Source organism: Strigops habroptila, chromosome Z, assembly GCF_004027225.2.
Source record: "Strigops habroptila isolate Jane chromosome Z, bStrHab1.2.pri, whole genome shotgun sequence".
NCBI lineage: Eukaryota > Metazoa > Chordata > Aves > Psittaciformes > Psittacidae > Strigops > Strigops habroptila.
Genome location: NC_044302.2, coordinates 35,109,012 through 35,136,905, shown reverse-complemented (window position 1 = coordinate 35,136,905; position 27,894 = coordinate 35,109,012). Strand labels below are relative to the sequence as shown.

Here is a 27,894-nt window from a genome sequence, read left to right as displayed (position 1 = left end):
TGGTCTGTAGGCAAAACAACTCGTATTACTTAATTACACACATAGCAGCTCTCATATCCATACATCTTATTCACTTTATTTGGATTAGTTGCGTTTAATGAATTTTTAAGTTATTTCAGGTTGGATAATCAATAGTCATGGTAGGATGTCAGTTTAACCTAAATACTCAGGAACTACAAACAAAGAAGAGCTCTTAACGTAATGGAATGTTGGAGTTCAGAAAACAGTCCTAGTTTATCTCCTACCTTAATTTTAAAGAAAATCCAGCATTTATATACTGCAATTTTTAGGCCTTAAAAAAACTAAGGCTTTGCTCACAGTATTGAGCCATGTGTAACTATTTTAACTAGAATTTTCTACTGCTGCTCTCAAGCATAATTTATTAACTATTACAATGCTTTAAAAGCACACAGTAAACAGCCTACTTTACTTGTTGCAGCTGAATTAGTGGTGAGAATCTTTTGTAAAGTGCTGTGTCCTATTTCAACTAGTATTAGTTGAAATAGGACAATTAGTTCAATTGTAATAGTGAATTTTCAATTCAAATAGTGAATTGAAATAGTTCAATTTCAATAGTGAAATTAGTTCAACTAGTAATAGTATTACCATAATATGCCAGACTACCTTTTTATATTTTTTTTTTCAATTTTAACTATATTTTGAATGAAAGTTCAAAAAAATAAGTGACATAATAAACCTACTAGGTAGTAAAATCACACACATTACTAAAAGAATCTCAGACACTAAGTAAAATGTAATTTTTTTACCTTGGTTGCGGTGTCAGCTTTATAACTGTCTTGTGTGGCAAAGAATCTTGGGCAGACTGAACATCATCCTACAAGAGAACATCTTTGAATTTGATTTTGAACACATTTAAACATATATTATATGAGCTTTGTCTATTATATGACCTTTATGATGCACAAAACTATGCTAGCTAGACCATAAAGACCTATTTTAGCACGTAACACAGGACAACCACCACAAAAGTTTATAAAGTACTTCAGACAGACAAAATAAAAAGGCTCAATTTAACCAATTCATCGAGAAAGATTTGTTTTCATTAATGTCTCTTATCAGATACCATTATCAAATCATCATTCTCCGTGTTTTCATTTTTGCATACAATAAATGATAATTGCTATCTTCCTTCAAATTCTGCACATACTTATCATATTTTTATTAGTTTTCCTCTGGTATAAATTTACTCTCTGAAACTCTAGACTCCTGTATATTTATCACAAGGATTTCGAGTTTAGTATTCTGTCAGATCTCATGGTTACCTTATATTGTACAAGAAAATTTTCCAAAACCATGATTTATGGTGTGCGTATGATTTTTATGTGATATTAACTACTTGAAGAATTGTGTCATAATACTGATGAATTCTTATGTTTCACTAGTTTCTTACCTCTGTTCTTAAATACAGTATGACACAGTGCTCACTTCAAGTGAGAAAAGGCAGTGATACACCATTGCTGTCACTACTGCATTAATACTTTAAATAAGAGAACAGCCAAGCTGCTGATGTACTGTTATACTCTTATTGGTCCATATAATGGTGATAACCATAGATTTTGCAATGGAAGTATAAAGCTCCCAGTTCTTCAGAATACTCAAAAACATGCTCAAAACCATGTTTTTCAAATCCAAATATTGCCACTTACATTAAAGGGGTTTTTTTTCTGCACACAAAGAAATAATGAATGGTGCAATGGTTAGATAGCTTTACATTTATAGGTTGGATCTCATCTTATTGGTTGGATCATTTATGGATCTCTAAGTTTCTTCTATTTTTCAGTGTACTGTCTTCCAAACAATCTAGTTTTTGTTTGTTTACTAATGTAGAGTCTGTAAAACTTATATATGATGTACAAAGTATTCAGTTATCAGCTCAGAAAGCCATGATGCTTTTGTGTGTAACTAAGAATTAAGAATAGCAAAAACAGTGCAAGCAGTGTCATTCTGGAATCCTTCTGTCATGTCCCATTTCCACCTTTTTTTCTGGCTTCAAGAAGGGAAATTTTCTCCTAGTTTTATGTACTATCTACTGGAATGCTGCTACACTCTTGCTCTATTCTTCTGACCACGTGTTTTTTCTTTCTACACCCCTCTAAGACAACAGCCATTTTTAATCTTAAAAGTGTTCAGCATTTGTCTTTCTCAAAATTCTTGGCATTCATTCTGAATGCCCATCTCCAAGCAATTCTTGATGTCAGCTTCCATCAGCCACAAAAATACCATGACGATATTTCGAAACAAGTGCTTTTGAACTTTCTACTTGCTCAAGGTTTGCAAAAGGTTTTTTGCAAACATCCTGAAGTTCTCCCATTAGCATTCTACAAACTTCACATAAAAAACCTTTTCTGTGGTAACCACAGTACTGTGGGAATATTAGATTCATGAAATGCTGCAGTCACTGTATATCACATAGATAAATCTTAATCTACTTTTGTAATCACCTTTTTTTTTCCCGTTTCATATAGATAAAAAATTCATTGAAAAATGAATTTTCTATTTCTGCTTTCGCAGTGGTAATAATGGGTTTGACTTAGTATGCTGCTAGGTAATACACAGTTTAAACAGCAATTAGTACTTATACAATTCAGTGGTATTAACCTCATAAAGAACAGGAACAATGGAAGTTCAGCTAAATGTAACATCACAACATTCTCCAATATAATTCAGAACAACTTCAAAATATTCTTACTTTAAGAAGGCGCATATTCATTTTGTTAGCACATTCATTTTTATCCAGCCAGGATAAAAATTACACATTTGTGGCACACTCATGTAGCATACACCCACAGGCACATTTATGCAGCATGCACATATATATTAATATCAAAGGCATAAATGTCTGAAAAATGGGGGGGAAGGTTTGGTGTTCTGGGGGTTTTGTTTGTTTAGGGGAGGGTCAGGGTGGCGGTTATGAGGGGTTTGGGTTTTTTGCTTGTTTGGGGGTTTTTTACTATACGTGACTGGAATAGTAATTCAACATTTAACATATCTGGCACATTTAAGCCAGCAAAATAAATGTCATGTAAGTTACGCTAGAAGTCTGAGATAATCATATAATAAAAACTGCCTTGATACTTCTATGTTTATGCACAAAGAAATTAAAGTATCTCATTTTCTCTCTATTCCAGGTGTATGGACTTTGGAAGGCTTCCCAAGACTACTTAGCTATCTCAACAGGGAGCTTTTGTGAAGAAACTAAGAATTTTGAAAGGAAACAATATTAGCAAGGGTGCTTTTTCAAGGTGCTCTTCACTGTAAAACGGGTCTCAAAGTGTTATGCAAGCATCTGTTGCAGACTATCATTGGTACATTTCTGCTTCAAACAATTTCAGCTATGAAAAAAAAGCACAAGGTCTTGTCTAGACCTGGTCTTGCAAATTCAGCATAGACTTCTGTTCAGGATGGAAATTTTCCTCATCCTACATTTGTAAGCAATAAGTAAAGTCAAATTACAGGACTGCATACTGTTATATATTCATTTATCATATGCATGCCACAGAAGTCACCAACAAATTTATGACCACAAGAAAATTAGAACACCTGGTTTTAGTATGTGATTCACAATGTGGAACAAAACAAGCCCTTTTAATTTGGCTGTCTAGCGTTTTTTCACTATCAACTGCTGAAGTTTCACTTTTACCTTCAATATCTTCAATTAATATGGAACTCGTTAGAAGCAGATTTTTGAGCAGGTATTAGCAGCGAATTTCATTCTAACTTTTCCCAAGCCACTCAAACTATTGAAAAGACATAGTTCACATTTTATTTTTTGAGGAAATCAAGAAAGATAGCTCACCATCTTCAGGAACGGAGTTGATGTGTCATAATTATAAGCACTTTTATCCTTTAGGATAAGAATATGAGCAGAGTCAGTTATCACTTTCTTCAAGTTCATTATTGAATGGAAAAGCCTGTTAATATTTTAAAGTCTTAGTTAGTTTTTGGTTGTTTTTATTCAATGTGGTAACATCAAAATTTAAAAATATTAGTGAACTCAAAAGTATGAGTTACAGAACAATATTTTTTTAAGTCAATATAGCATGAAATGAAGCACACAGCTAGATGCAGTCGGTAATCAGACTGCAGAATACAGAAATATTCTGAATTTCATTATATTCCTACCTTGCATACCGAAAATGAAGTACATCTCCACCCCACTGTTACACTACAAAATTAATATTCTCAAATACCAAGTACTTTTTCAAAATGCTAATCTTAGGAAAGTTTGTGGTTTATATGTTTGATTTCCAGTATCTATAGTTCCAGGGGAAAAACCTGAAACACCGCACAAAGACTGCCTTTAAGCAAAATTAGAAAAACAATCAGAAACATAAAAATTTATCATTATTTCCATTGCTTCAGCCAACACAAGGTTTACAAATTCTTAAATACAGAGCTGTGTCATTTTACTTGTAAAGTGGCAAAGCCTTTATTTTACTCTCTCATAACCAAGTGCATTGCACATGTTTATGCCTTGGTTATCTATATGCCGTAATAGATTAAAAAAAATCATGGAATTTAAAAATACTTGTAATGAATGCACTAGTTTAAATCAAGAGTTTTTTTGAGGCATCTAAATAACTTAATGGACATGCTTTGCCATCAACCATCTACCACTATCTACCTCAATTAGCCAAATTTATTAGTACTTAACATTCCATTATGTAACAATTTTCTGAACAAACGCATAATTAAAGCATATATCTATGTACACAGACATATATATATACATATGTATGTTGTTCTTCAAAGACATTCCACAAAGTAGCTAGCAGAATAATTTGTCAACATTCAGAAAACAACTACCCGCCAGATATAACAGAAATAAACAACAAATTACGTAGAAGATTAGCAACATGAAAAAGATTTCCCACATTGAAGAAAGTTAGGTTACAGTGTAGGATTTTCCAAGCAATATATACTTAAATTAGCTTGTCTCCTCATCATTGCTTAGCCAAGGCAGATATAAAATGTTCTATACAATAGTTACTGAATAAAATAATAGTCCTGTTATTAAAGAAATCTTGGTATTGTGTCTACCTAGCTTCTTTTGAAACTTTAGAAATTTTGTTTGGACATCAGATTTTTGATTCAGAGGATTAAAAATATTTCATAATCAAAGAACACAGGTAATCAAATCCATTTCTTTTGTAGAACAGCACTATACTTTCAGTACTGAGTATGTTGCTAGCTATAGCAAAATTGTACCTCTGGAATAAATACTTCTGTTTTAATAAAAGAAAGGGAAGTTAATTTAATTTAATTTTACATATTTCTAATAGATTACCTAGTGCCATAATCCACAACTACCCAATCTTTAGCTGTTCCTGTAATAGCATCATGATGCTGAAAGAGTCCAAGGTTCCTCCTAGCTTCTGTCAGCAATTTATAGTTATCCACTGAAGGAAAACCACTCATTTTCTCAGATTTACTGGACTGTACCAAAGCCAAGGAGTAGAGGATTTCAGCTGCCCTGGAATTGCAGAGAAAAATCAAATATTTATATAGGTTTAAAAAGCAAAAAGCAACACACATTTTACCTGAATAATAAACTGATTTTTGTTTTTTAGATACTTCCTTATGCCTAGTTCCAAAAGTTCTTTAAACCTTAATCATGTACTTTTTAGCCTGTTTCTAGCTTCAAACAGCTAAAAATCACTGCTACACTTCATCATCAACTGGCTTTACATCTTGTAAGCTTCCTTCAAGGCTTCAGTGATGAAAAATACAGCTTTAAAATAAAAATGACAGTTCAAAGTAACATATCGTTTTCACAAACGTGTGAGGTATACAGATCTGACCTTAAAATGGTACAGTAACAATAGATTGCCTGACACGAGACATACAATTCCCATTTCAAAAAGCAACTTTAAAAAAAGAAAAAAGAATTATCTTAAAGAAATATATTAATCTGTACACTCTATGTAATACGTACTCTGCCATTTGTACTTTAAGCAAATTAAATTGTCCTAAAGACTTAGGCAGTTCATGCACCTTCTCACTATACCTTCACCTGAACAGTGAGAACACAGGATTCAAAAACCCTTAGACTGAACAGAATGCAGAGCCTCTCCCACTACTTATGCAAAAGCCTAGCACTAAAATCTTACCATTAGGTTCTCATTTGCTTTATGACAACCTAAATTTATTTCATAAATAAAACCCAATTATAATTGCCAGGAATTTCGAATATCTAAATAACAAAGGCACCTGTAGAAATTCTAGGAAACTATCTGCTAACTTTTTTCCTATCTCATTTTTCTATAACATTACAGTTCAGTTTTTGTAAGTCTCAAAAGTGCCAGATTAATTTAAAACTTTGAGTTTAATGAAGGTTTCTCAAGTGCGCAAAGAAACTAAGAAGATATAGGTTAATGTTATAAAAAGCAAAGAAAGCAAAATACCATATGTTCTTGAACCAACTGTAAAATGAACATCTAAGCATGTAAATGAAAAAAAGGAAAACACATTAACTTTCACATTTACACATGCTGTAAGTGACTGCACATGTTCAAATTTAAAACTAGGTACAGGAACAAATTTTATAATCATTCTCAACTTGGGTTTTCAGACTGTGCATTTATATTAGCTGTTAACATGAAAAGTTCCTTTGGATTCAGTTTGGTCTCTGTCTTTTTCAATCACACAGGTGACAATTACATAAAAACTGCAAATGGCGTATGTCAAACTAAATGGTACACTGTACATATTCATTTCATATGTACATTTCACTGCACATTCATAGCTCAATTCATTTCCTGATTGTCAGTATTTGAGGAATAGGATGAGATTTTGCTCTTACAGATAAACTGCTCAGGAGCTACACAAAAAATCAAGGTGTTAAAAGTTGCAATTCCTCATTTTTTATTACTAGTGTACTTAATGGCCGTGATTTTGATGTTGCTTAGTGTAAGTCTTAGTGCATTCTTCCTGCTTTGTTCTATTACAGCTGAACTTGAAAGGAAAACAAGTATGTTGTAGTTAAAGGCATCAGATGCACATTCATCTAGTGGATAAAGCCTTTCTGAGAGTGTTATACTTTTTTAAAAAATTTGACCTAGCAACTAAACACAGGCCTAACTGCAGCTATGAAGAAGAAAACAAGAAATTTTAGTCCCCAGAATACTGGTTAGATTTGTCTCCTACAACCCACCTCAATTTTATTTTTTTTTTTTTTTTTTAAAGGGAAGTTCATTATCTATAAACAATGTAAAAGCCTTAAATCCTAAAGAAATAACATTAAAATGAAGCTGTATAGAAAATACACTTCCAGTTCATGCTGCTTCACTTTAAACCCATTTTGTCTATAAGGAACACTTAGAACTCCTTTGACTTTCAGAAAAATAACTGATTCTGTTTTACAGATCCATTTAAGTACATCAGTCTCTTAGATGCAGAATTTTCTTTTCAAGTTACAATATTATTCTAAACATTGTAATGGTTCAGTGCTCTAAGATGAAAGACCCTCAGATGTGAAACCGCAAAAAAAAAAGTTTGTTAGAGAGCACTTCAACTCTAAGTAAGCATTTCCCTCTCTCTAATATCTTTCCATTAAACCTGTATAAAGCCTTGGGTTTTTTTACCTCTATTTCAAACTACTGCAGATTACCTCAAGTAGTTACCACTTTGTTCTAATTTGTCACTGTATTTCTACCTAATAGGACACTGCAAATAGGCTGAAATTTGCTTCAATAATTGCTCAAAGCCTACACTAGGTTACCTTTAGGTCCACTTTATATCCAACCTATAAACACTTTTTTTCCCAAGAGTTTAACTCTCAAGATATGGTCTTTTCTAACCAACTGTAGAGTTAGAAGTATCACTGTAGCCACTGTAGCTTTTGTCTTACTTCTGAATTACTTCAACAATCTTTTTGGCTGACTTACCATAATTTTCCCTGATTATATTGGTAAAGAATAAAATCACAAAATGCATTCCTAACTTGTCTCCAAATATACAGTTGTTATTTGCATCTTTCCATTATTACATTAAGCAAACTTCTGATCATCAAGTTCATCACCCTTCAAACTACTTCAATTCATCTGTCTCTCACTTGCGGTTAAAAATCTGTTATGTCTCAATCAGCAATGCTGTCAATTTCTATTACAAAATCCTTAAACTTTCTTGCACTTTCTTTAATGCACAACCCCAAAAATTTTTTAAAAGCAGGAGAAACCCAACCAACCAACTCTTTTCTTACTTAAATGACCAGTCATCATAGCAGGTCCTGAGGTCGAACAATATTTCCTGGCTACTAAGTAGCCGTGAAGAACTTCTTACTCTTGATACTGCTGGAACTTAAAAGCATTTATCCTTGGTAAAGAATATACACACATGCATATTTACCTCCTTTTCATGGTTCATTCCCCCACATATATATACATACACTTACATATGCACAGTAGATAGATAGATAAGATAGATGGATAGATAGATAGATAGATAGGTATAAGTTTGCTCAAAAAAAAAAAAAAAAAACCAACAAAAAACATGGGAAATTCCATCCTAAGGTTGGGGCAAGGGTGTTATTAAAGATGATCATAATGTATTTCCTCTGACTTTAAAGAAAATGAAAAACAAAAGACAAAACTCTGTGTCGTGGTTTGAGCTCTGAATTCTGCTGTTCTCAAAGCTAACATGCCATCCTCAAAGATTCTCCAGGTCTGTGAAAGCAAAATTGCCCCTAAGTGTGACATTAAAACGGGCAAGAACACATCTACACATTTTTTTTTTCCCTAACATGTTATTCATAGTAGATAATGAAGGATTAAAAACTTCCCAGGTACATTTTTAGAAACATGCTTTGTTTTGTTTTAATTCATATAACTGAAGGTTTTTAGTTTTCTTCCAGACATTCTTTACCTATAAGTCCAGCACCTTTTTCAGAAGTTTAAGGTAAGTGAAATTCTTACATGAAGAAATCTTTTAACAGTGTAAAGCTATAAATACTACAAATGTAAGTAATGTCACGTTTTTCATACATAAGAAAGAAAAAAACTCCAGAAAAATGGCAATAAAGGAAACATATTCCAAAGTTCTGTTTAAAATACTGCAGAAGGCACTACTGGCAACTTCTCCTTACTATATTATTTTTACATTCTTCTGCCAAAGGGATACTAGCCTTGCGTTTTGTCATTCCTCTCAGCTTTGGTCTTATTTTTCTTCTCCTTCCTGACAGTCTTTGGCTTCTTTCTTCCCTGCTTTCCCATTTGTGAAACTTCTCCTTCCCCATCAGCGCAATATCAATGCAATGCCTTCAAAGTTACGATACATTGTTTTTTCCCTAACACCTTTCTATTCTCAGGCCCTTGATTTCACTTCTCCTTACACATTTCTGTCTTTCTATTGCCTTCATTTATTCTTCACTAATTTTCTTGATTTCCTCAGGCCTCTGTATTCTTTGGTTGCAGAGAAGGTTAGAAAAAGACACTTTTATTACAAGAAAAACATACTACAGATCACAGCGTAGTCTTGCGCCAAGTTTGTGAAGCTTCCACATTACCAAAGACTTGATTCCTTGAAGAAGGAAAATACATTTTGCCAGATATGGAGGTTTCTCTTCTGAAAGGTACTTGTTATCTGCCTCCAAAACACTACTTTCTATGCTCCCAAAACATTACTTTCCACACCCCCCTTGCGCCCTCCACTACTGCAGCAGCCATTAAAACAAGGCGGGGGGGGTGGGGAGGGGAGTGGAATAATCTAAGAAATCCTTAAGGAAGGAGATTTCTCGGCACCACAACTCTTCTCTAGCACAAAAAGGTCTGAACAGACTATAGAACAGAAAAAGGTCTGAACTGAACTACAATAGGTGTACTTTAAAGAGTTCTTCCAGAAGACAAAACATGTCTTTGGTAATATGAATCCTTGGAAAAATAATCTTTTAGAAACAGTTTCAAAGTTGTGGCAATGGTTGAAATGTCCAGGTTTTACATCATATGCATCTGTCCCAGATTTCTTTCTGGAGCCTTAAAATACAGTAAAATGGTTTTACTCTATGTCTTACCTACAGCTGCTACAAGAACCACTACTTCATTACCAAAATTTAGCAATAATTTATTTCTTCAAAGACATGCGAAAACTTTTCAGCAGAGCAGTTCCTTACAATTTGAGATCATTTGTCACACAATGTTCCTGACTACTTCTCAACTGCCTCTAACAACCCTTGTAAAATTTCCACCTTCATATTTCTCTCTTAAAGATTTCACAGTGTAGCTATACCAATAGATTGATCTGACAGCTGTCCAAATCTGACACAGAAATAAAAGCATACTACCTGCTATTTTTCATGGAATCAGGACTTGCTGATCCCTTGAGTAGTATTTTAGAACAACTTATCTGTTCAGGTGGAAAAATATTGTTGTATTTCTGTGAATTTACTAAAAAAATCCAGATACACAAACTAATTCTTGTGTCAAGAATGACATTTGGGGGCCACTGAGGCTATCCTTATTGCAAGTAAACTTAAATTGTGCATTTAAAAATCACTTTTCCATCTGTCCAGCAGATTAGAGTACTTATACATTCATCTCTCCCGTGTGCCAAGACATATGTTATGAATTTACTTATGGCAGTATTTACCGTAAGTAGGATTCCAGGACTCTATCCAGCCGTTTATAGAAGGGTCGTGATGTAAAGTATCCACTCCAATAATGATGATCTCTGTCTGCGTAGGTGAAGAAGTCTCCACTTAAAACAGGGAAAAATGAATTGCTGCTCTTTTCACCCAAATTGCTTTCTTTGCGCAGAGCTTCAAAGTAATCTGATAAAGTTCCAAACTGGGCCTGAATAAAAATTAAGATAACTATAACATAGTTCCATTTTCTTGATTTAGACATATGAAGACAATGAATAAGCTTGGTATCATATACATTTCAGAAACGCGCCAGTCTTCCAGCAGAATTATAGCAGAAATCCTAAAGAGCTTTAAAGCTTCCCTACACATTTTTCAGACAAGCTGAACAGCTCTTCCAAAAGCATTTCAACTTCAACAAGGTAGACATGGAGCAGATCCAGAGGAAGGCAGCAAAAATGAGCAGAGGGATTAAACACCTCTCCTAGGAGAAGGAAAGGCTGAGACACTTGGGATTGTTCAGCCTGGAGAACAGCATGCTCCATGGTGGCCACAGAAATTTCGACATTGGAAATACTTGCCTTATCAGGCTCTTCTAGGCCTTTGGACAATTGGATTTTTCCCTCACTATTATAAACACCTACAAGACAGAAACCAGAAGGAAAAAAAAGTACCAAAGGACCAAGAAAAATCAGGCATAGGCAACCTCTGTTCTGTATCGTGGATTACATCAGAGGAAGAACCTCACCAGAGGAACCAGTAAAGTTGAAGAAAATTCATGTTATTGTCAGGCGAATGAAAACTGTGAAATAACCTGGTAGACTCTTCTATTGGCATATGAAAAGTCTCATCTTAATTTATGCATAATAGATGTAGAGAAGATCTCCAAATGGGAGATTAAACACCCTGAAAGCAAATCAGATATCTTTTACAGTAATCTACCACATACTTTTAGGACCATAGAATAGTTTCTGGCATGTGAATCTCAATGCTAACAGACATATCTACTAGATAAACAAACCAAATTTGTCTGAAAGGGTAATTTCTCATAGGATCAGAAAGGCAAAATAGGCAGTCCCTTCTGTAAGTAGTAATATCCTAGGCATCTCAACACTTAGGAAGAAATGTGAACTCTTCTTTCATATATTCTAGGTTACTTGCCTGTGGAGTTACAGACCACTGGGGAAAGTGCAGCAGAACGTGAAAATTCTCTACCTACGCTCATATTTCCACCGATGAGGAGACATGCTCCAGTGCCAACAGTGATCCATCTGAGCAACGTACTCTAGGTATGAAGTGGCTGAATCAGAGGATTGCATATATTTTTGCCTGGGTATTAAGAACCAGAAAAGGGTTGAATACTTCTAAGAGGGCCTCAAGGGCTGGTGTGATTCGCAAGGCATTAATCCAGGTGGGCAAACCAGGGCTAATGTGGTAGATTCCTAGAATAGTTGACAATGGTCTGAGCAGAATCTTTCAGATAAGGATCCTTCAAATGCCTCAGGAGTGGTCCTTGAAGAATGACCTCAGAGCTAGAGCCTTCAGTTTTTGTCCCAGAAGAAATCATCTAGCCCAAGTTAGCAGGAATGGAGACTACAGAAAGTATGCTGCATTAGTATTTAACTACCTGCACACTACATCCATTTTTTGTGTTAGCACAAGATTTAGATTTAAAAGATGGACTTTAGACTTAAAGGAATACTCTCCAAGCCTATCTCGCTCCACTAAGACACAGCAGGCATTCACAAACATTATGTCAACCACATCCTATAGGAAACGGAAAATCCAGCTCTCAGACAAGCTGCAATTCCAAAAGATCGTCTCTCCTATGCAGAACAGAAGCCCAGAAGTCAACAGGAAGAACTAACACACTACAGCACTACTCAAATCTGCAGTTAGAGAAATGAGGAAAGGTCTTAGAAAAGGTGAGGGCAAAAAGATGCACACGCAATATCTGAAAGAGACCAGAGCGGAATTAAAAAGCCTAAATGTGAAAGCAGCAACAGTGCTCTTTCATGTGATACTTTAGAAAACACAAGGTTGTGGTTATGTATTTCTTATTCCCATGCTGAAAGATGATGAAAAGGTGTTTGAGTACAGTGATCATCTACAGCGCAAGAAGTCTCTAAAGCACTCAGCTTACACATCAGAATTTACGAATGTGCATATTAACACCCAAACATCATTAACAATTTAAAGTGATACTTCATCCGCTAATTGTGTTAGTATATTCACTCCTTTTATAGCTAGGTCAAGCTCTCAGATTTTATTGTATTCAACAGCAATGTGCCAGCAATATGTGCCAGCAATATCGCCTCTTAGGATTTTTTGTTTGAGACATAAAACCAAGAAGACCCAAGCAAGGCAACAAAATTTGCTTGAACTTCTAATAAGAAAATACAATAGTTTTAAATAAGAAAGACTATGAGCCTTAAATAACAATGCCTGAAGCGTGCAAAAATGACCAAACCTAATAGCTGTTCTTTAAAATAATCTAGTTTGGATACTATTTATAGTTTTCAAGCAGATATTATAGCAAAGTTGCTGTTTTGGAGGGGAGGAAGTAGTAAAGGTAAAAAAATGTAATCTGCCAAGACAAACCAATCTGCTATAAATAATACATGAAGCTTGACCACTTAAAACAAAAAAACCTTAACAAAAACACACCACCACATTTTTTTATGAATAATCTCAAAATACTGAGAAATACTGTTTTCTTCACAAACTAGAAAAAGTGTTGTACGTACCTTAACATGCCACTCAGGATGAGAATTCATATAATCAAACAGCTTCTGATAATTCTGATACTGCTGATCCCATTCTGAGCTCTCAGAGTAGCGGAAGTCATCCCCAAGTGGAGCCAACAGAACTTTAGTACGGAAAAGCTTTGACTTCTTTCTGTATTGATCTAAAATAATCCAAGCCCTTGAGGAGGAAAAAAAAAAAAAAACAACAAAAAAACCAAACACCACAAAAAACAAGCAAAGCCATTTAGAATAAAGATCAACATTTGACGAAACAATTCTTCGACATCAAGTTCTATGTTAGGGTGATCCCAAACAAGACATACAAAACTGCAATTTCATTTTGTAACAAGGTGGATACAATTCCTCCCACTAGGACACCACGTTCAACCTAATATTGTCGCAAACACTGTGCTAATTAAATCCTTCGATAAGCTTATCAAGCTCCATCTCAAATCAGTAGGGCAGTCTGCATCAATTTGTTCCTGTGCCAAAACTAACCTTCAGTTCAAATTATGTTTACCTGCTTTGTATTTCTATAACAATCCTAATCCTCTCCATCCCTTATTTACAACAATAAGAAAGCTCTTCTCCTCCCCTCTGGTAATTCCCTTGGATACTTTGCTTCATATCTTCATGTCCTTGACAGAAAAACTGGCCACAAATTAATCTTAGAGGAACTCCAGCCTTGAAGAAAGAAAACCTATCAGGAGGAAGTTCACCACTAAAAATCTCTGTTCTCTCTTCAGCCAGCTTCTTACCTGTCTCAGAGCCATGTCCTGAAAAATTAAACCCACTGTTTTTGCCTTTAGAAAAAACCCCAAACAAAATACCTACATACACACACAAAGAAAAAAAAAAGGCAGTAAAAATATCCTTTGGCACCTACTAACTCACTGACAGGTAAAATAGTTACAAGTCTGATGCCTGGGTTACAGAAAAGATCCATTTCTCCCTCTCTCAACCACAATGATAATCAAGATCTTCAGACAGTAGGTAGTATAAACCATAGTAATACATTTAAGAAAACAGGAATAGAAATAAAGTTTTAATGAGAAAATTGCAGCAAAATGCAAATTCCAGTGAGTTTTCTGTTGCTACAAGTCTTTTTAGCAGATTGTCTAATCAAAATCTACTTTCAATTCATACTCTTGAGGATTTGTTACGTAAACCTTTATGTGAGAATAGCCCAATATATTTGAAACCCATATTTCTTTGACCAGCAAGTTAGAGTTTCTTTATTGGATTATAAAATTATTAACACAGGTCTGACTGTATTCTGAAGGGAGAAAGGGGATACATCATCTTTTGTTGAGGATCTACATAGTTTTATGGTGACTAGAATAGACTCCACCAGTGGCTTCCCCCTTCTTTGTCTATAGTTTGATTTAAAATTCAGATTACCAAGTTTTTGTGCTAGAATCAATATTTTCCATTACTTTCAACAGGTTGCTGGTTTGAACATAAAGACTTCCTCTCCACTCAACTAACAGAACAACTGGCACAACACAAGACTTTGTACCTCTACCTTCTAAGAAGCCAGCCTTACTCCAATTTTCCACAGACAGCGTATGGTTGGAAATGTACTTTATTTTAGAGCCCCTTGAAAAATACAGGACTTCAGGAAAGGTTACAGTTACCAGGATATCTGACTTTGACATCTTTCTCCAAAGTCCTCTAGTTTCTTTGCAAACCTACTGCAAAATTCATCAGTGTAGTTTTCCCCTTCTTCAAAGTACACATAACTGTAGGATTATTAAATGTTTTGTAGAGGGCAGCAGGATCTTCCTGCACTGCAAACTAGTTTCAATTGCAAAAACACTGAAGAAAAATCAGATATCTCAAGTCAGGCATATCCCCTTAAGTTTCTCTCAAATAGCTTCGTAAATCACTATTTCATACAGGAGTGAGAAAGAGCTAGCAGAAAGGCACAGGCAGAAAAAAAAAACCAAACCAAAAAACAACCAAAAAACCCAAACAATAACCCAAACACCAAATTTGGGGGTTTATGCAATCAAAAGTTCCTGAAATTGTACAGAAGATGCATTATGCAGTTCTCAACATTCAAAGCAACCCTAATCACACTCTTAGTTAGCAGCACAAAAGTATATCAACACTGTCAGTTACAGCATCAAGAATATTCTTCACCTTTCTTTAGGAAGCTTTCAGATTATCATTGAATTCTTAAGACCTTTTACAAACGAAGAAAACCCCTTCATACCACAAGCGTGCTTTTTTTAACACAAAAATTCCAGGTATTTGGCTAAAACATATCAAAATTCATGTGACTGGTTTTGCCCCTTCTTATATAAAAGAAGAAGGAGCAGTAGCATCCCAAACTCTGTGGGACTCACAAGAAATTTTGCAGCAGCAAAATGACAGTGGTCATGGCTTACAGCCCTACTACTTTAGCCTATACAGCACATGAAGCATTAGGGACTCACTCTTTGCTTGATAATCAAAACTAGAAAACAAAACCATTTGGTGGATTAGCAATTTTCTATCTAGATAATTTTGAGGAGCAGGTGGATATGTGGACCTTCCTAAGAGGGTGATCTTGTATTCTTGGCATTTGCAATCACAAAAATTAACCACCAATGCCACATCAGCAATGTAATTCTGAATGCCAGTTGCATGTTGTGCAATGTGACAATCATAAAGAGAAAAAAGCTTAAGGGTGCAACTGGGCTCTTGACCAGTAAAGGGTGAACAGAAAAGTCCCTTTTCTGCTCCTTCTCTGAAGTGCATCACTTCTAGTACAGATTCTTTCCTATTTCCATGCATGGGAGAGAGAAACGTATACCAAAAGAAGCCGTGCTTCCTCTAACAAAACAACTCATTCCCATTCAAGGAAAAAAGCCACATTTTTTTGTTGCTAGTGTGAAAAGCCAGAACTTCAGCATTCAAACATATGGATAAGGATGCAGCTACAAAACAGGGCAAGTGCAACAGCAGTATTTAGAACCTCAGCAATCATGAAATGTAATTAAACAAGTACAGGCTTTCAATCAGGCTGCTGTTTCACTCCTTCCCGCTATTCACAACTAAAGTAGTAAGCCAACAGCTATCAGTCTTACTTTTTCAATTCAATCTCTTTTCAGGATATTTATATATATAGCCATAATAGTATTGAAATCAAAAGCAAGAGTCCCAGCTGAGTATTCAGGATCTGTCTTTTAATTATTTTATTGCAGCTTTTGCATTGAAGAAAGGTTAGTGATCTAAACCTTGCCTCTAAATTAATCAAGTGTGTATTAAATGCTTTTTTCAGATCCATTTAGCGTGGATCTGTATTCTTCCAGTCTTAAAAACCAAAGCAGTCAAAGACAAGAGACAGATTAATTATGTGTGCCACCAACTTTTAACCTTGGAAAGCTTATGATGTAAAGATAGGTTTTCTTCTAAATCTCATACATCTCATCATAACAAGTATAAAACTTGTGTTGTTTCAAAGGTCAGATCAGAGAAGTTTTTCATTACCTATGATATCCCAACTTTTTGTAAAATATGAGCAGTGTTTTTAGCATTTTCCAGCAAAACACTACTTACTATGTTTTAGTGGATTTATTTCAAACTACACTCTCAAAGTACAGTCCCTGTGTTCCTTGCAGTGTTCCAAAAGTAAGTAATCCAGGCTCCCAACTCAAAGACTACACATAAGATTTACTTCTCCCCTATGTATCGTCTACCATACTGCTGTTTCAGCTGTTAGACACCAAAACTGTTTCTATCTATCTAAAGTTCATGCAAAAAATTAAGTTTCAGAGACCATATTGAGAAGACGATCTCTTCAACTTGATCATATATTCACTACATAACTGCCCCACTTTTCTTATTCTTTGACTCCGTATGACACAGTGAAAGAACCTTTTATTTTTTTTACAAGGTCCAATTTAGATTGTTACACAAAGGTTGCATCTTGGAAGTGCAAGCATCTTGAGAGTGCAAGGGGATTTTTTGGAAGGGATAAATTATGATTTAAGTAAAACCCCGAAACCTTAAAAAGCATTCTGAGCAGGCTCTCTGTTATCTTTATAGCCTTTATGTTCCAGATATGTGTTAAACAAGCTGTTACTGTTCTACAAATATTTATCTGAGCTAATTGGGATATATATACAAGATTTGCCTTTTTACAACGTTGATTTAAAGGCACATGAGCTTTCCTTCACATTTGATAAGCATTGGGTGTGTCACAAGCATTCCTCCGTCAGCTCTACTGTTTTCCTGTCACCTTCATTTTTCTACTTTCAAAGAAAATTACTTTTCCTATAATCATTCCAATTTCTATCTTAAAATGACAACTGTGATGTATTCTATTTTATTTAGGTTTTACCTTCAATAAAATTTTGTAATTGAACTTTACTGACAAAGTGAAGTTTTCAAGATGCTTGGTAAAATTCATGTTCAGAAAAAAGGACATGCACTTAACATGTAGGCAACCCATGAACCATCGTTACATCACCACTTCAAAACTTCAGCTTGAAGACTAGAACCAAAAAGTCACCCTGCTGTTACACTCGGCAAGTTGTAAAAATGGTGAACATATACCTAAATTTCTAACTCTTGAACTTGGGGATGGTTTGAAGGTGTGAAGATAGTAACAGGACTATAGAACAGAATCTTTTTCCGAAGAAAACTTTACCAATTCTACCTTCATTATTATTTTTTCCCTCCTCCAAAACCAGAAATGTAGTTTTGTAAAAATGTAAACTTTAACTTATAGCCTATCTTCAAATTTTACTGTCAATTATGTTCTGAATTTATGAGTAAACACTAGATTAAGCAATAGGTATTATTTTCCAACAACAAGTTTATTCTAAAAAATATACATTCACCAAGCTATGCTAGATAACATCTTTGACCAGGACGATTTTTTTTTTTAAGGCATTCTTTCGCAGAATATTTAAAAATTATACCTATGTTGAACATTTCCAGCATGAATGGCTTCTGGTGGAACTCTCCATGGGCAGCTTACTCTTCCTCCAGGAAGGCGTTTGAAATCAAACTGGCAGCAGATTTTCGGATCTGGACCACAAGTATGAGGAACATCATAGCTATAGAAAGGCATCATATGACAAAGGATATCTGTACTTGATCCTAAATCTGGAATGAAATACATAGAACACACACCTTTAAAATAAGCCCTCTCAGATTTGCCAGAACTAAATCAGTTCCATGTTCTTAATCCAAGAATTGTGTTTAAAAAGCAAAGACAATTCCTTGCTTTGAATATCCATACCTGGAGTCTACCTTTGTATGTACCTTACATATAAAGAGGCTAAAAACAGAGATACAGCCAAGATTGTAATGTTCTAATCAAGCACTAGCTGGTTGGGAAAGATAGGAACAAAATGTTACTTGTTTTGGCTTGTTTGGTTGATTGTTTTTTTATTACCTAGATAAATCTCTTTATTTCCAGAATTTTTGAGGTGAACAAAATTTGGAGTGAATCAAAACCAATTAAAAAAGAAAGAAAAGAAAAGAAGACATAACTAACAAACAAAAAAAAAGCCCAAATCAAAAACATCAACCTGCTGTCATTACCTCATTAGCACATTTAAATTGGTTTGGTTCAGCAACATCTTAATTTCTTGAGCACATAACTTTTAAAGTACAATTCTATGTTCTTGTATATAAGATTCTATGTGCTTGCACATAGAATTACATACAGTTCTATACACTTCCGAGACCATCTTTGCAATCCTAACTTTTCCACCCAGTCAATCCATACCATAAAGTTTAACCCACCAGAAACAGAGATCTACACACATTTTGTCAAGTCTCAGAAGGTCTTTCAAAATTTAACTTTAAAGAGAACCTGAAGTTCTCATAGAACTTAAGAGAACCCAAAGTTCACTCATCTGGTAAAACCCCAAAACGCTGATTACTTATTTTCAGCACTAATAAGTTAATTCCATGCTGAAAAAAGGGATGAATGTTGTAGGTTGTGCCGCAGAACCTGGCTCCTAAGTAAGCCAACATATGAAAATACTCTTCAAAACCTTAACAGCATAAGTCTTCACAGTTTCAATCCAGACCTTGATTAACACCTGCTATTTTCCTACTACTTATTATTAAAAAGGTAATATTCCATAAATATATGCATTTACTTTTCAACTACAGGAGTTCTCTATCTCAGGTACTATGTTTACATATTATGCCAGATGAGTATGCAGTAATCTCTGATCCATTTTGAAAAGCCTTCTTTTGAAGCACAAACATGAGACCATATTACACATGTGATTTGCTTATGCAACTAAATAGTGCATAATAACTATTCTGTGCACTGAGTGGCATACACCAATGTTCAAAGAAAAATCTTGAAAGTGTCAGTATCTGGGAAACTCATCACAGTGGTCTGCTTTCCTCAAGTCAAGTTTACCTGCACAGCAGATTGCTTTCTCTAAATAACCTTCTTCCAACAACTTCTAATTAAGAACACGGAAGAACTAAAAAGCTTCAAAATCACCATCACCTTTCAAGAGTAAGTACTAAATACATTTGTTTAACCCTATATTAATAAAGAAGTGACATATTAGCTTACTTTTAAAAACCAGGAACACCAAAATCTCAACTACATGCGTTCATCATACAGCTTATCGGAATGCTAGTACAGTACAAAGCAAACCAAAATATTCATATTCAAAAGTATATTCATTTACAGACACATCAGTTTACCAAGGTATAATCACTACATTACCTAAGAAAACTTTATGTTGCATAAATAATATTAAAAAGGAAATTATTTCTAAGAATAAGGTTTTAGATTAAAATTTTATTGCAAATTAAAATGGTTAAATGTTTTTAATCTATTTTTCTGACTAAAGATAACCTACAAATTTCAAGTCCACAGAAACCTACTGTCAATAATGGCAGTTATTCATCACACCAGCTGAGGAAAACTAGTTGCTTGAATGGTTTTTTTTCTTAGTAAGAACATAAACACCACAGATCTCTTGATCTTCAAATATTCACTTTAAGCTTTCTTTTTCCTCTCTCCAAGAGAAATGTTCCTTCTCCTCCATCTTACTTCCACATAATAAGAGGAAGAAAACAAAGAAGTGAGAAAAGGCAAAAGAATATTCCACCTCATTGACTTTTTTATATACACTTGCAAGAAATGTGGGAGAAGCAAATTAAAGAGAAAAGCACAAATGAAAGTGAAGAAACAGAAAGATTGGAGGAATAATGGCAATAATTAAGTTTTTATATTTAACCTTATTCCTAACACACAGGTACTCACATTCCCTGTTATGAAAAAAAAAAAAAAAGAAATAATAATCCCCAAAAGCTAACCTACATGACATTTTTATACTTTTTACCAGAAGTACGTCTGGTAAAAAGTCAAAATTTTTCAAGTCTAGACTAACTTCTCTAAATAACCTATTCTGTAAAGATTTCAAAGATTACCAGATGTTTATTCAAGTTCTCTCTGTATTTTACCTGTGTAAAATAGCAAAATAAATTGACATAAAGAACAAATACATACCCCAGTTCTGTCTCCAAAAAAATTCTAGTGTCTTCTGTGTTGCAAAATATTTTTTAACTGAGTAATGAACTCTCTGTATAAGCATATTGGAAAATCCTGTGCGTTTCAGAAGGTAGGCCATTGTTGGTGAATGCCCAAAAGGATCAATTGCCCAACCAGACTTTGGTTTTACTTCTGTTGACAAATGAAAAAAGTAAAAAAGGAACAAAGTTTTACTTTTCACTCTAAGAGAGCCGTATCAAGAGCACTAAAGATAAAATTTCCAAGAAGATAAATTAAAATATATAGGTGAGTATTGTCTCCTGAAGAACACACCCTTAATCAACAAGCTAGAAGTAAACAGATGAACAATAACAACAAAAAAATCGAATGTCTTGAAGCAAAGGCATTCTGTCTAATTGCATAAAAACCCCTGAGATTAGTACTCTACATTGTTACAATATTTCAATTGTGTCTCAAACATCTTTACATGGAATCGTAATGAAACATCTCATTTTTTACTTTCAGTAGTTTACACACTATAGTTGGAAAAGAAAGTTGAAAGAAAATGAATGCATGGACATGGATTGATGGTGTTGAATTTTCACTGTAATTTAAATAATGTTAACCTTTGTTGGCTTTGGAACTAACTTTTTTTAATTTATTTGGTTGGCAGTCATTAGAATCATGTTGATTAATACTGTATTTTCACTGAACTTCATACTACCAAATAAAAATTATCTATCAACTCTTGTTTAACTGATTCTTCAACATAGCTCTCAAGACACACTTTTACTGTCCTACAAAAAAACCAAACAAGAAAAACCAAACAAACCAACAAACAAACAAACAAAAAAAATCCCCCCCCCCCCAAAAAACCACCACAAAACCCAGTAGTGAACGCATTACTCTTTTATTAGGCCTTCCCTTCCCCCATTTCTTAATTATGACAATCTGTGCTTATGGAAATTGCAACTTACGGAAAACATAGTGAAACAGCTTTTCAAAATAATTTGAGATAACTGGATAAAGTGATGTTAACTTATGATTAAAATCATTGTACGAATATTTTCTATGTAAATGGGTTATCTCTACTTATGGAACTTTATCTCTACAAACAACCAAACAAAAAAACACCTCCCCAAATCTACCAAAACAGTTCAGCCAATGTTATTGCAGTCAGTAGCTCCTCAAAAGTTTCAAAAACGAATGAGTTTGCCTTTCTTATTTTGAAATATAATAGTTCTAACATTACAATGGGTTTCAGTTTTAGAACTACTACTACTACTAAATTTCATATTAATTTTTTTTGAAAGCCTTATATAAGAAAACCTAATGAATAGACAGCCCTGCAGAAGAGATGCAAACACATGAAGGGAATATAAATTTTTAAGTCATTTTAAGGCTTTTTCATGATTTTTGAAAGACAGAAATGGCAATTGGTAACTGTTATATTTTATTATGCTAATATACTATGCACATCTTTCATTGATCAAGACAAAATATTATTACTTAAAATTGTTTAAATACACTTCATCCAGGAACTATCTGCAAACAGTAATTGCAAATACTAGACTCAATCCTACAGCTTCCAGTAAGTGGTTTGATTTAATGTTTCAGGAAAGCAGAGTAGAAAGAGCCTTCTAAGCACCTCAGAAATACAAAAAACCATTTTCTAATTGGCTTCCTGTACTAACACAGTTAAATTCTACATCAAGTTACATACCGAGGTTCTTTTCTAGCCATTGATGTCCTTCTATCAGCTGGTCAATTAAAGCAAAATAATGAGGAGAGGCTTCATCAGGCATGACCCATCCTCCTGTTACTATTTCAAACTGTCCATCTTTTAATAACCTAAAAAATATGTAAACTGTGTTCAGAATCCTGCATATGAAAAATAGTCTTAAAAATCAACTTCTGAATACCCAATAAGTATTTCCAGAGACACAGTGTCAAAATTTCAGTCACTTGTGCCACTTTCATCACTGGACTACATTAACCAGGGAAAGACTGAAGAGATGAACAGTGAAATTTTTAATGCCTCTATGCAACGCAAACTACAAGCTCTACTGCATGTGCCATAACATTCGATTTATTTTTTTATATCAGGGAGAAGGCTATTTCCTGCATAGATTACAAAAATGAGCGTATGTGTCGCAGTACTGAAGGTCACCTGAGCAAGATGACTAGACACTGCATGTTTCAAGCGCAGTCTGATTTACAGTTTTTATTGTTTCAGTGAGCCGACAGGGCTTTGAAGTTTATTGTATCTATAAAGCCTTCCTAGCACCTCACTCATTAAAATGCCTTCTTGAAAAAGATGAGAGGATAATCCAGGTTCTCTATTACGATGTCAGTGAACATAATGCTTCCAGCACCAGGTGGTCCCTACAGTTAAATATGTAATTCCAACACTTATACATTAGCACACAAATGTTTAATGAATTCAAGAAAGAAATACAGTAAACTCATCAAAGTTTAGTCACATTACAGATAATACCCATGAGAGTAATGAACAACATACAGCAAAAGTAATCCCCAGTGCAGCTTCAGCCAAGTCTTACAGCAGTTTAACTGATACCTCATGCCTCTGAAGAAAGCACACAGTTCCCTGGTGACTATCATTTACTGTTCATTGTGTTCCAAGAGATCTCTTTAGTCTCAAAAAACAACAGCTGTGCTATAACACTCATGCATTGTACGTACATTTTTAAACAGATAATTTTCTATGTCATTCCTAAGATTTAAGGCATTACTTAACCTTTGCAGCCGTGAGGCTCTCATAGCCTGAATGCATACTGCAACCCGTGCATCTTAAATAGGAGCATGAAAAGGAGGGCATCGTGATCACAGCAGTACCACCTCCCCCCCCCAAAAAAAAAAACAAAAAACAAAAAAAAACCCAATCTTTTTGAAAACCTCAAAATAGATCCTTACTTCAAGTTTAACCAACCATGTCTTTCTTGTCTCAATGTCTAAGCAAGCCTTTTACTTCTGTATTACATTTTCACTTGTGATTTTAGAAAGAACTAAGAGCAAGGGTGCAGAGTAAGTACTGGTTCACAATTTAAGCAGCTGCATGTTTATAGAAAAATACACATTTAAAACCAAAAATCTCATAATTGTGTTATAACTGAAGAAAAAATTGCCATATAGAAATATTTAATATGAAAGATTATTTTACTCTATTACCAACACTTAAACATGAGTTCTAATAATGTTTATAATCACAACTCCATTACAATTTGAATGACATCCTCACAGTTGTGCATGGAAACTCTTAGTCAATCTTTTTGCCAGCAACTCAGTAATTTGGCTTCACTTGTCTAAATGGAATTTCATTTTGTAACTAGAAAAAAGTGAACCAAACACAAAAAATCAGAATTTGAGTAGTGAATTATTCTAGCAATTCTGCATCGCAACACGTGAAACCTCAAGTTTATAGTGTCTCAGAACATGCCACATGGAAGATAATAAATAATTCAGTATTCAAACCTTTTAACGGCATCCCTTTTTTGGCTATCTATTCCTTCCCACCATTTTGAAAAGTAAGACACCTCAGACCACATAAATTTCCTTCGGTTGTCTTCTTGCAGTTTTATAATCATATTATTTAAGATATGCTGTGTCTGATCTCTGAAGTAATCATCAAAAGTCTTCAGCCAACCTAAGAAAAAGAAAATAAGAAATTTAAGTATCTTTCAACATTCTTAGCCTGCCTTCTTCCTACTCCCTAGACAAAGTTAAGTCACGCATTTCTTAAAAAACTGAACTTTACATCTGGTGGACAGTTCAAAGTGCTAAACTCTCCAGGAGTTTCTTTTTACGAAGTTTAGATGTTCTATTTCCTAAATGTATGAATATATGGATTCTTAGGCATTCTACTTGGATCAACAGAATACAGAGATTTTAAAAATTATTGGGGCTTATCTGGTTTTTTTTTGTTTGGTTTGTTGTTTGGGTTTTTGTTTGGGTTTTTTTTGGGGGGAGTGTTTTTTTGGTTTTTTGTTTTTTTAATTTAAGCACAAGTAGTTGGAAAAAAGGTACATATCTGCAAATTAATCTTCCTTGATAGCTTCCACTATATTTCACCATCTCTCACATCAGGAGGACTGTAGCCGTCTTCCCATCCCAAGCCCTATTCCCAACACACACACACACACACAGAGCATCCCCTAATCCTTCCCTCAATGTTTTACCTCCTCTCAAGCCATAAAGCACCCCATCACCCTGCTTTTTGTAAAACAACTGAACAAAAATCCTTACTAGCAGCATCTTACACTTTCAACTTGAGAGGAAAATTAAGACCTACTAATGGTCTTAATTTCAGCCACAGGTCATGAGGCTGAAGAAACAAAAAAGGCTAACAAAGCAGCAGTAAGCCCTGCAGCACACATTCAGCATCATTTACGAATGAGAGGTTTGTTAGCATTGACTGAGAAAAGAAATATGTTGTAGCTGCATCCCTCTTCAGAAATGGTATCAGTGAGACACAGAGTAAAGGAAAAACTAACTTTAAGCACATATTCAGACCTCACAGTGCAGAACCCTCCATGGAATTCTGTAACCTCTTCCTAAAACTTTGCATGAGAAAGTACATGCATCTTCCCTCAAGAACCTGAAAGATATGTTCTTGCTGTAACTATAACCGGAAAAACGAAGCAGAGAAGCACATCTTCGTAATACACAGTGGCATATTCCTACTCTTTATACCAGCTTCTGTCATGTATGAGCATTTTCCTTCAAGTGTTTCCAAATGAGACATTAAATTTATTATTTCACAACTCAGTCCCCAATATCCCACCAGAACCCAGTATAACTCAAGTTCGTACTTGCACTTATCCACAAACTAAGAATTTGTCCCCAAGTTGAAAGAAAAGGTTTACCAGTGTATTTTGATCAGGAAACTCAATATAAATAATTTACACATGGAAAAAGTGCAATAGCTTAAAGCTGCAATGGCCAAAACTAAATATGCTGATATCGGCAAAATAACATTTGTTGGATTAAAGACAAAACAAGTTATTACATCCATGCTCTACATATTATGTGATAGCACAATGGTAAAGTGCTTTTTCTTAAGTAAAAATAAAAATAAGGAGTTCTTGTAAGTGCTTTGAAGAACTCAAGCATGGTATATGTGTTTAGCTGATCATGCACAGGCACACAATGACAACAATAACGTGAATACTAGAAATAAATCCAAAAGCTACATTTTAACCTACATTTAAGTAAGTATCATTACATATGGAAATAATTTAGCATTAGCTCCTTTTCAGATTCAGCAATTAAAAAAATCCCTTATTTTAAGGTACAGAACATAATTTTTTAATCAGAAATCTTGCATCATCATTCTATGATGTCAAACCTAAATAGAGCAAATATACAAATTAATCTTTTGCTGATGTCTCTGACATGAAGCTTCAGTGCTAATTTCACCAAAAAGAAGGTTTTCAATAAAGATGAATGGCATATTGGCCAAGACTGAAAGAAAACTTGAGAAACATGATGCCTCTCAGGTAAGGCTATCTCAAAATTAAAACTAAAAGGAGTCTAAGGTTGTTTTTAATTTTTCTATTTGACATGGTATAAACCAGAGGAAGACAGAAAGCCACCTGGAACATCCCTGTATTAAAACATTCATTCTGATTCAGAAGAAGATAAATAAAAAATGAGCCCCTATTTCCCCAAAAATACTCTCCAAGATAAAGTCATCTATGTAGAAGCAAACACCAATATTGAAAAGGTAAAACACAATTTACTTTTCCACTGGCAGACTTTAACTTTTAAAAGATCTCTGCTCACTGGACCACAAGAATAATTTCACATTTATCACAATTAATTTCATAAGCATAGCTAAAAACTCAAATGATTGCACATTTCACCAAAAGCAAAATCCATCATGAACCATGAGGTACTTCAAAAATTATAATTAGAATCATAAAATGGTTTGGGTGGAAGGGACCTTAAAGCTCACCCAGTTTCAACCCTCTGCCATGGGCAGGGACACCTTCCACTAGAGCAGGTTGCTCCAAGTCCCGTCCAACCTGGCCTTGAACACTGCCAGGGGTGGGGCAGCCACAGCTGCTCTGGGCAACCTGTGCCAGTGTCTCACTACCCTCACAGTAAAGAATTTCTTTCTATTATTGAATCTAAGCTTCCCCTCTTTCATCTTTAAGCCATTCCCTTTGGTCCTATCTTGTAGCCCCCCCCTTTAGGTACTGGAAGACTGTTATAAGGTCCTGTAAATTTCTAATGAAACTGCCATGAATTTTCTAAAAAAAAGAAAAAGAAAAAACAAACAAAACAAGACAAATACAAGAAAAAAAACCAAAGCAAACCCACCCCAAACGAAAAACAAACTAACAAAAAAGAAAACCACCCAACAACCAAAACTAAACCTCTCTTACTGAACATCACCTACTATGTCATATGCAACCACAGAAATATTTAAAAGCTAGCCAGAAATAAAACTCAGATTTCTGTAATTCGGCATGTCGAAAAAACATTGTGAGCTGTCCAGTTTCATATTCTACTCCTAGACCTCATCTTCCTCTACAACAGAAAAATTAGGTGTTCACCATTCAATGCATATTTTATAGTCTTTACATAGCCTTCATAATTTGGGTTGGGGTTTTTTTTTTTGAAAACACTATATACTGTTGCTGTTTACAAAAAGGAAAACAAGTTCTAGACAAACAGTGGTGACTGATTTTTTTTTATATTTTCCTATTGAAATGCAACATGAAAATATTAATTAGTGATCTGTCTGAAACTTTTAAAGGTAAAGTTATCAGATGTCATTCAACTTGCATTTTTCTTTTCTGCTACAGCTTTATACAAACCTGTTCTTATATTTTTTGGTGGGTCAGAAAACAGTCCTCATAATCTGTATTCAAAACATGTCAAGAAAACTAGTAAGTCACCTGAAAACCATATACAGATCTGGCCAATAGAAAACAAAGCTGAAACTCCATGGTATATCAACAGCATCAAACTGTCATGCTTCAGTCTTCTTTACCTTAGGACTGCAATTAACTTCATAGGGCTATACAGATTTCCTCCTGAGAAATGCAGACTGTCTTAAA

The 27,894-nt window shown here is 34.6% G+C and overlaps 1 protein-coding gene across 8 annotated transcripts in view; it reads right to left on the bottom strand.

Annotated features, from left to right (window-relative positions):
• Window positions 1-27,894, bottom strand: part of MAN2A1 (mannosidase alpha class 2A member 1) — a 126,585-nt gene that overhangs the window by 64,513 nt on the left and 34,178 nt on the right. For 7 of the 8 annotated variants that reach the window (XM_030512334.2, XM_030512335.1, XM_030512336.1 and 4 more), the window contains 9 exons: window positions 24,302-24,473; window positions 22,533-22,660; window positions 20,828-21,001; window positions 18,255-18,441; window positions 13,342-13,519; window positions 10,603-10,805; window positions 5,309-5,494; window positions 3,818-3,932; window positions 768-835 (listed from right to left, as the gene is read on the bottom strand). In XM_030512334.2, coding sequence (XP_030368194.1) covers window positions 768-835; window positions 3,818-3,932; window positions 5,309-5,494; window positions 10,603-10,805; window positions 13,342-13,519; window positions 18,255-18,441; window positions 20,828-21,001; window positions 22,533-22,660; window positions 24,302-24,473 — 1,411 coding nt within the window. The other variant, XM_030512341.1, reaches the window with a different exon arrangement.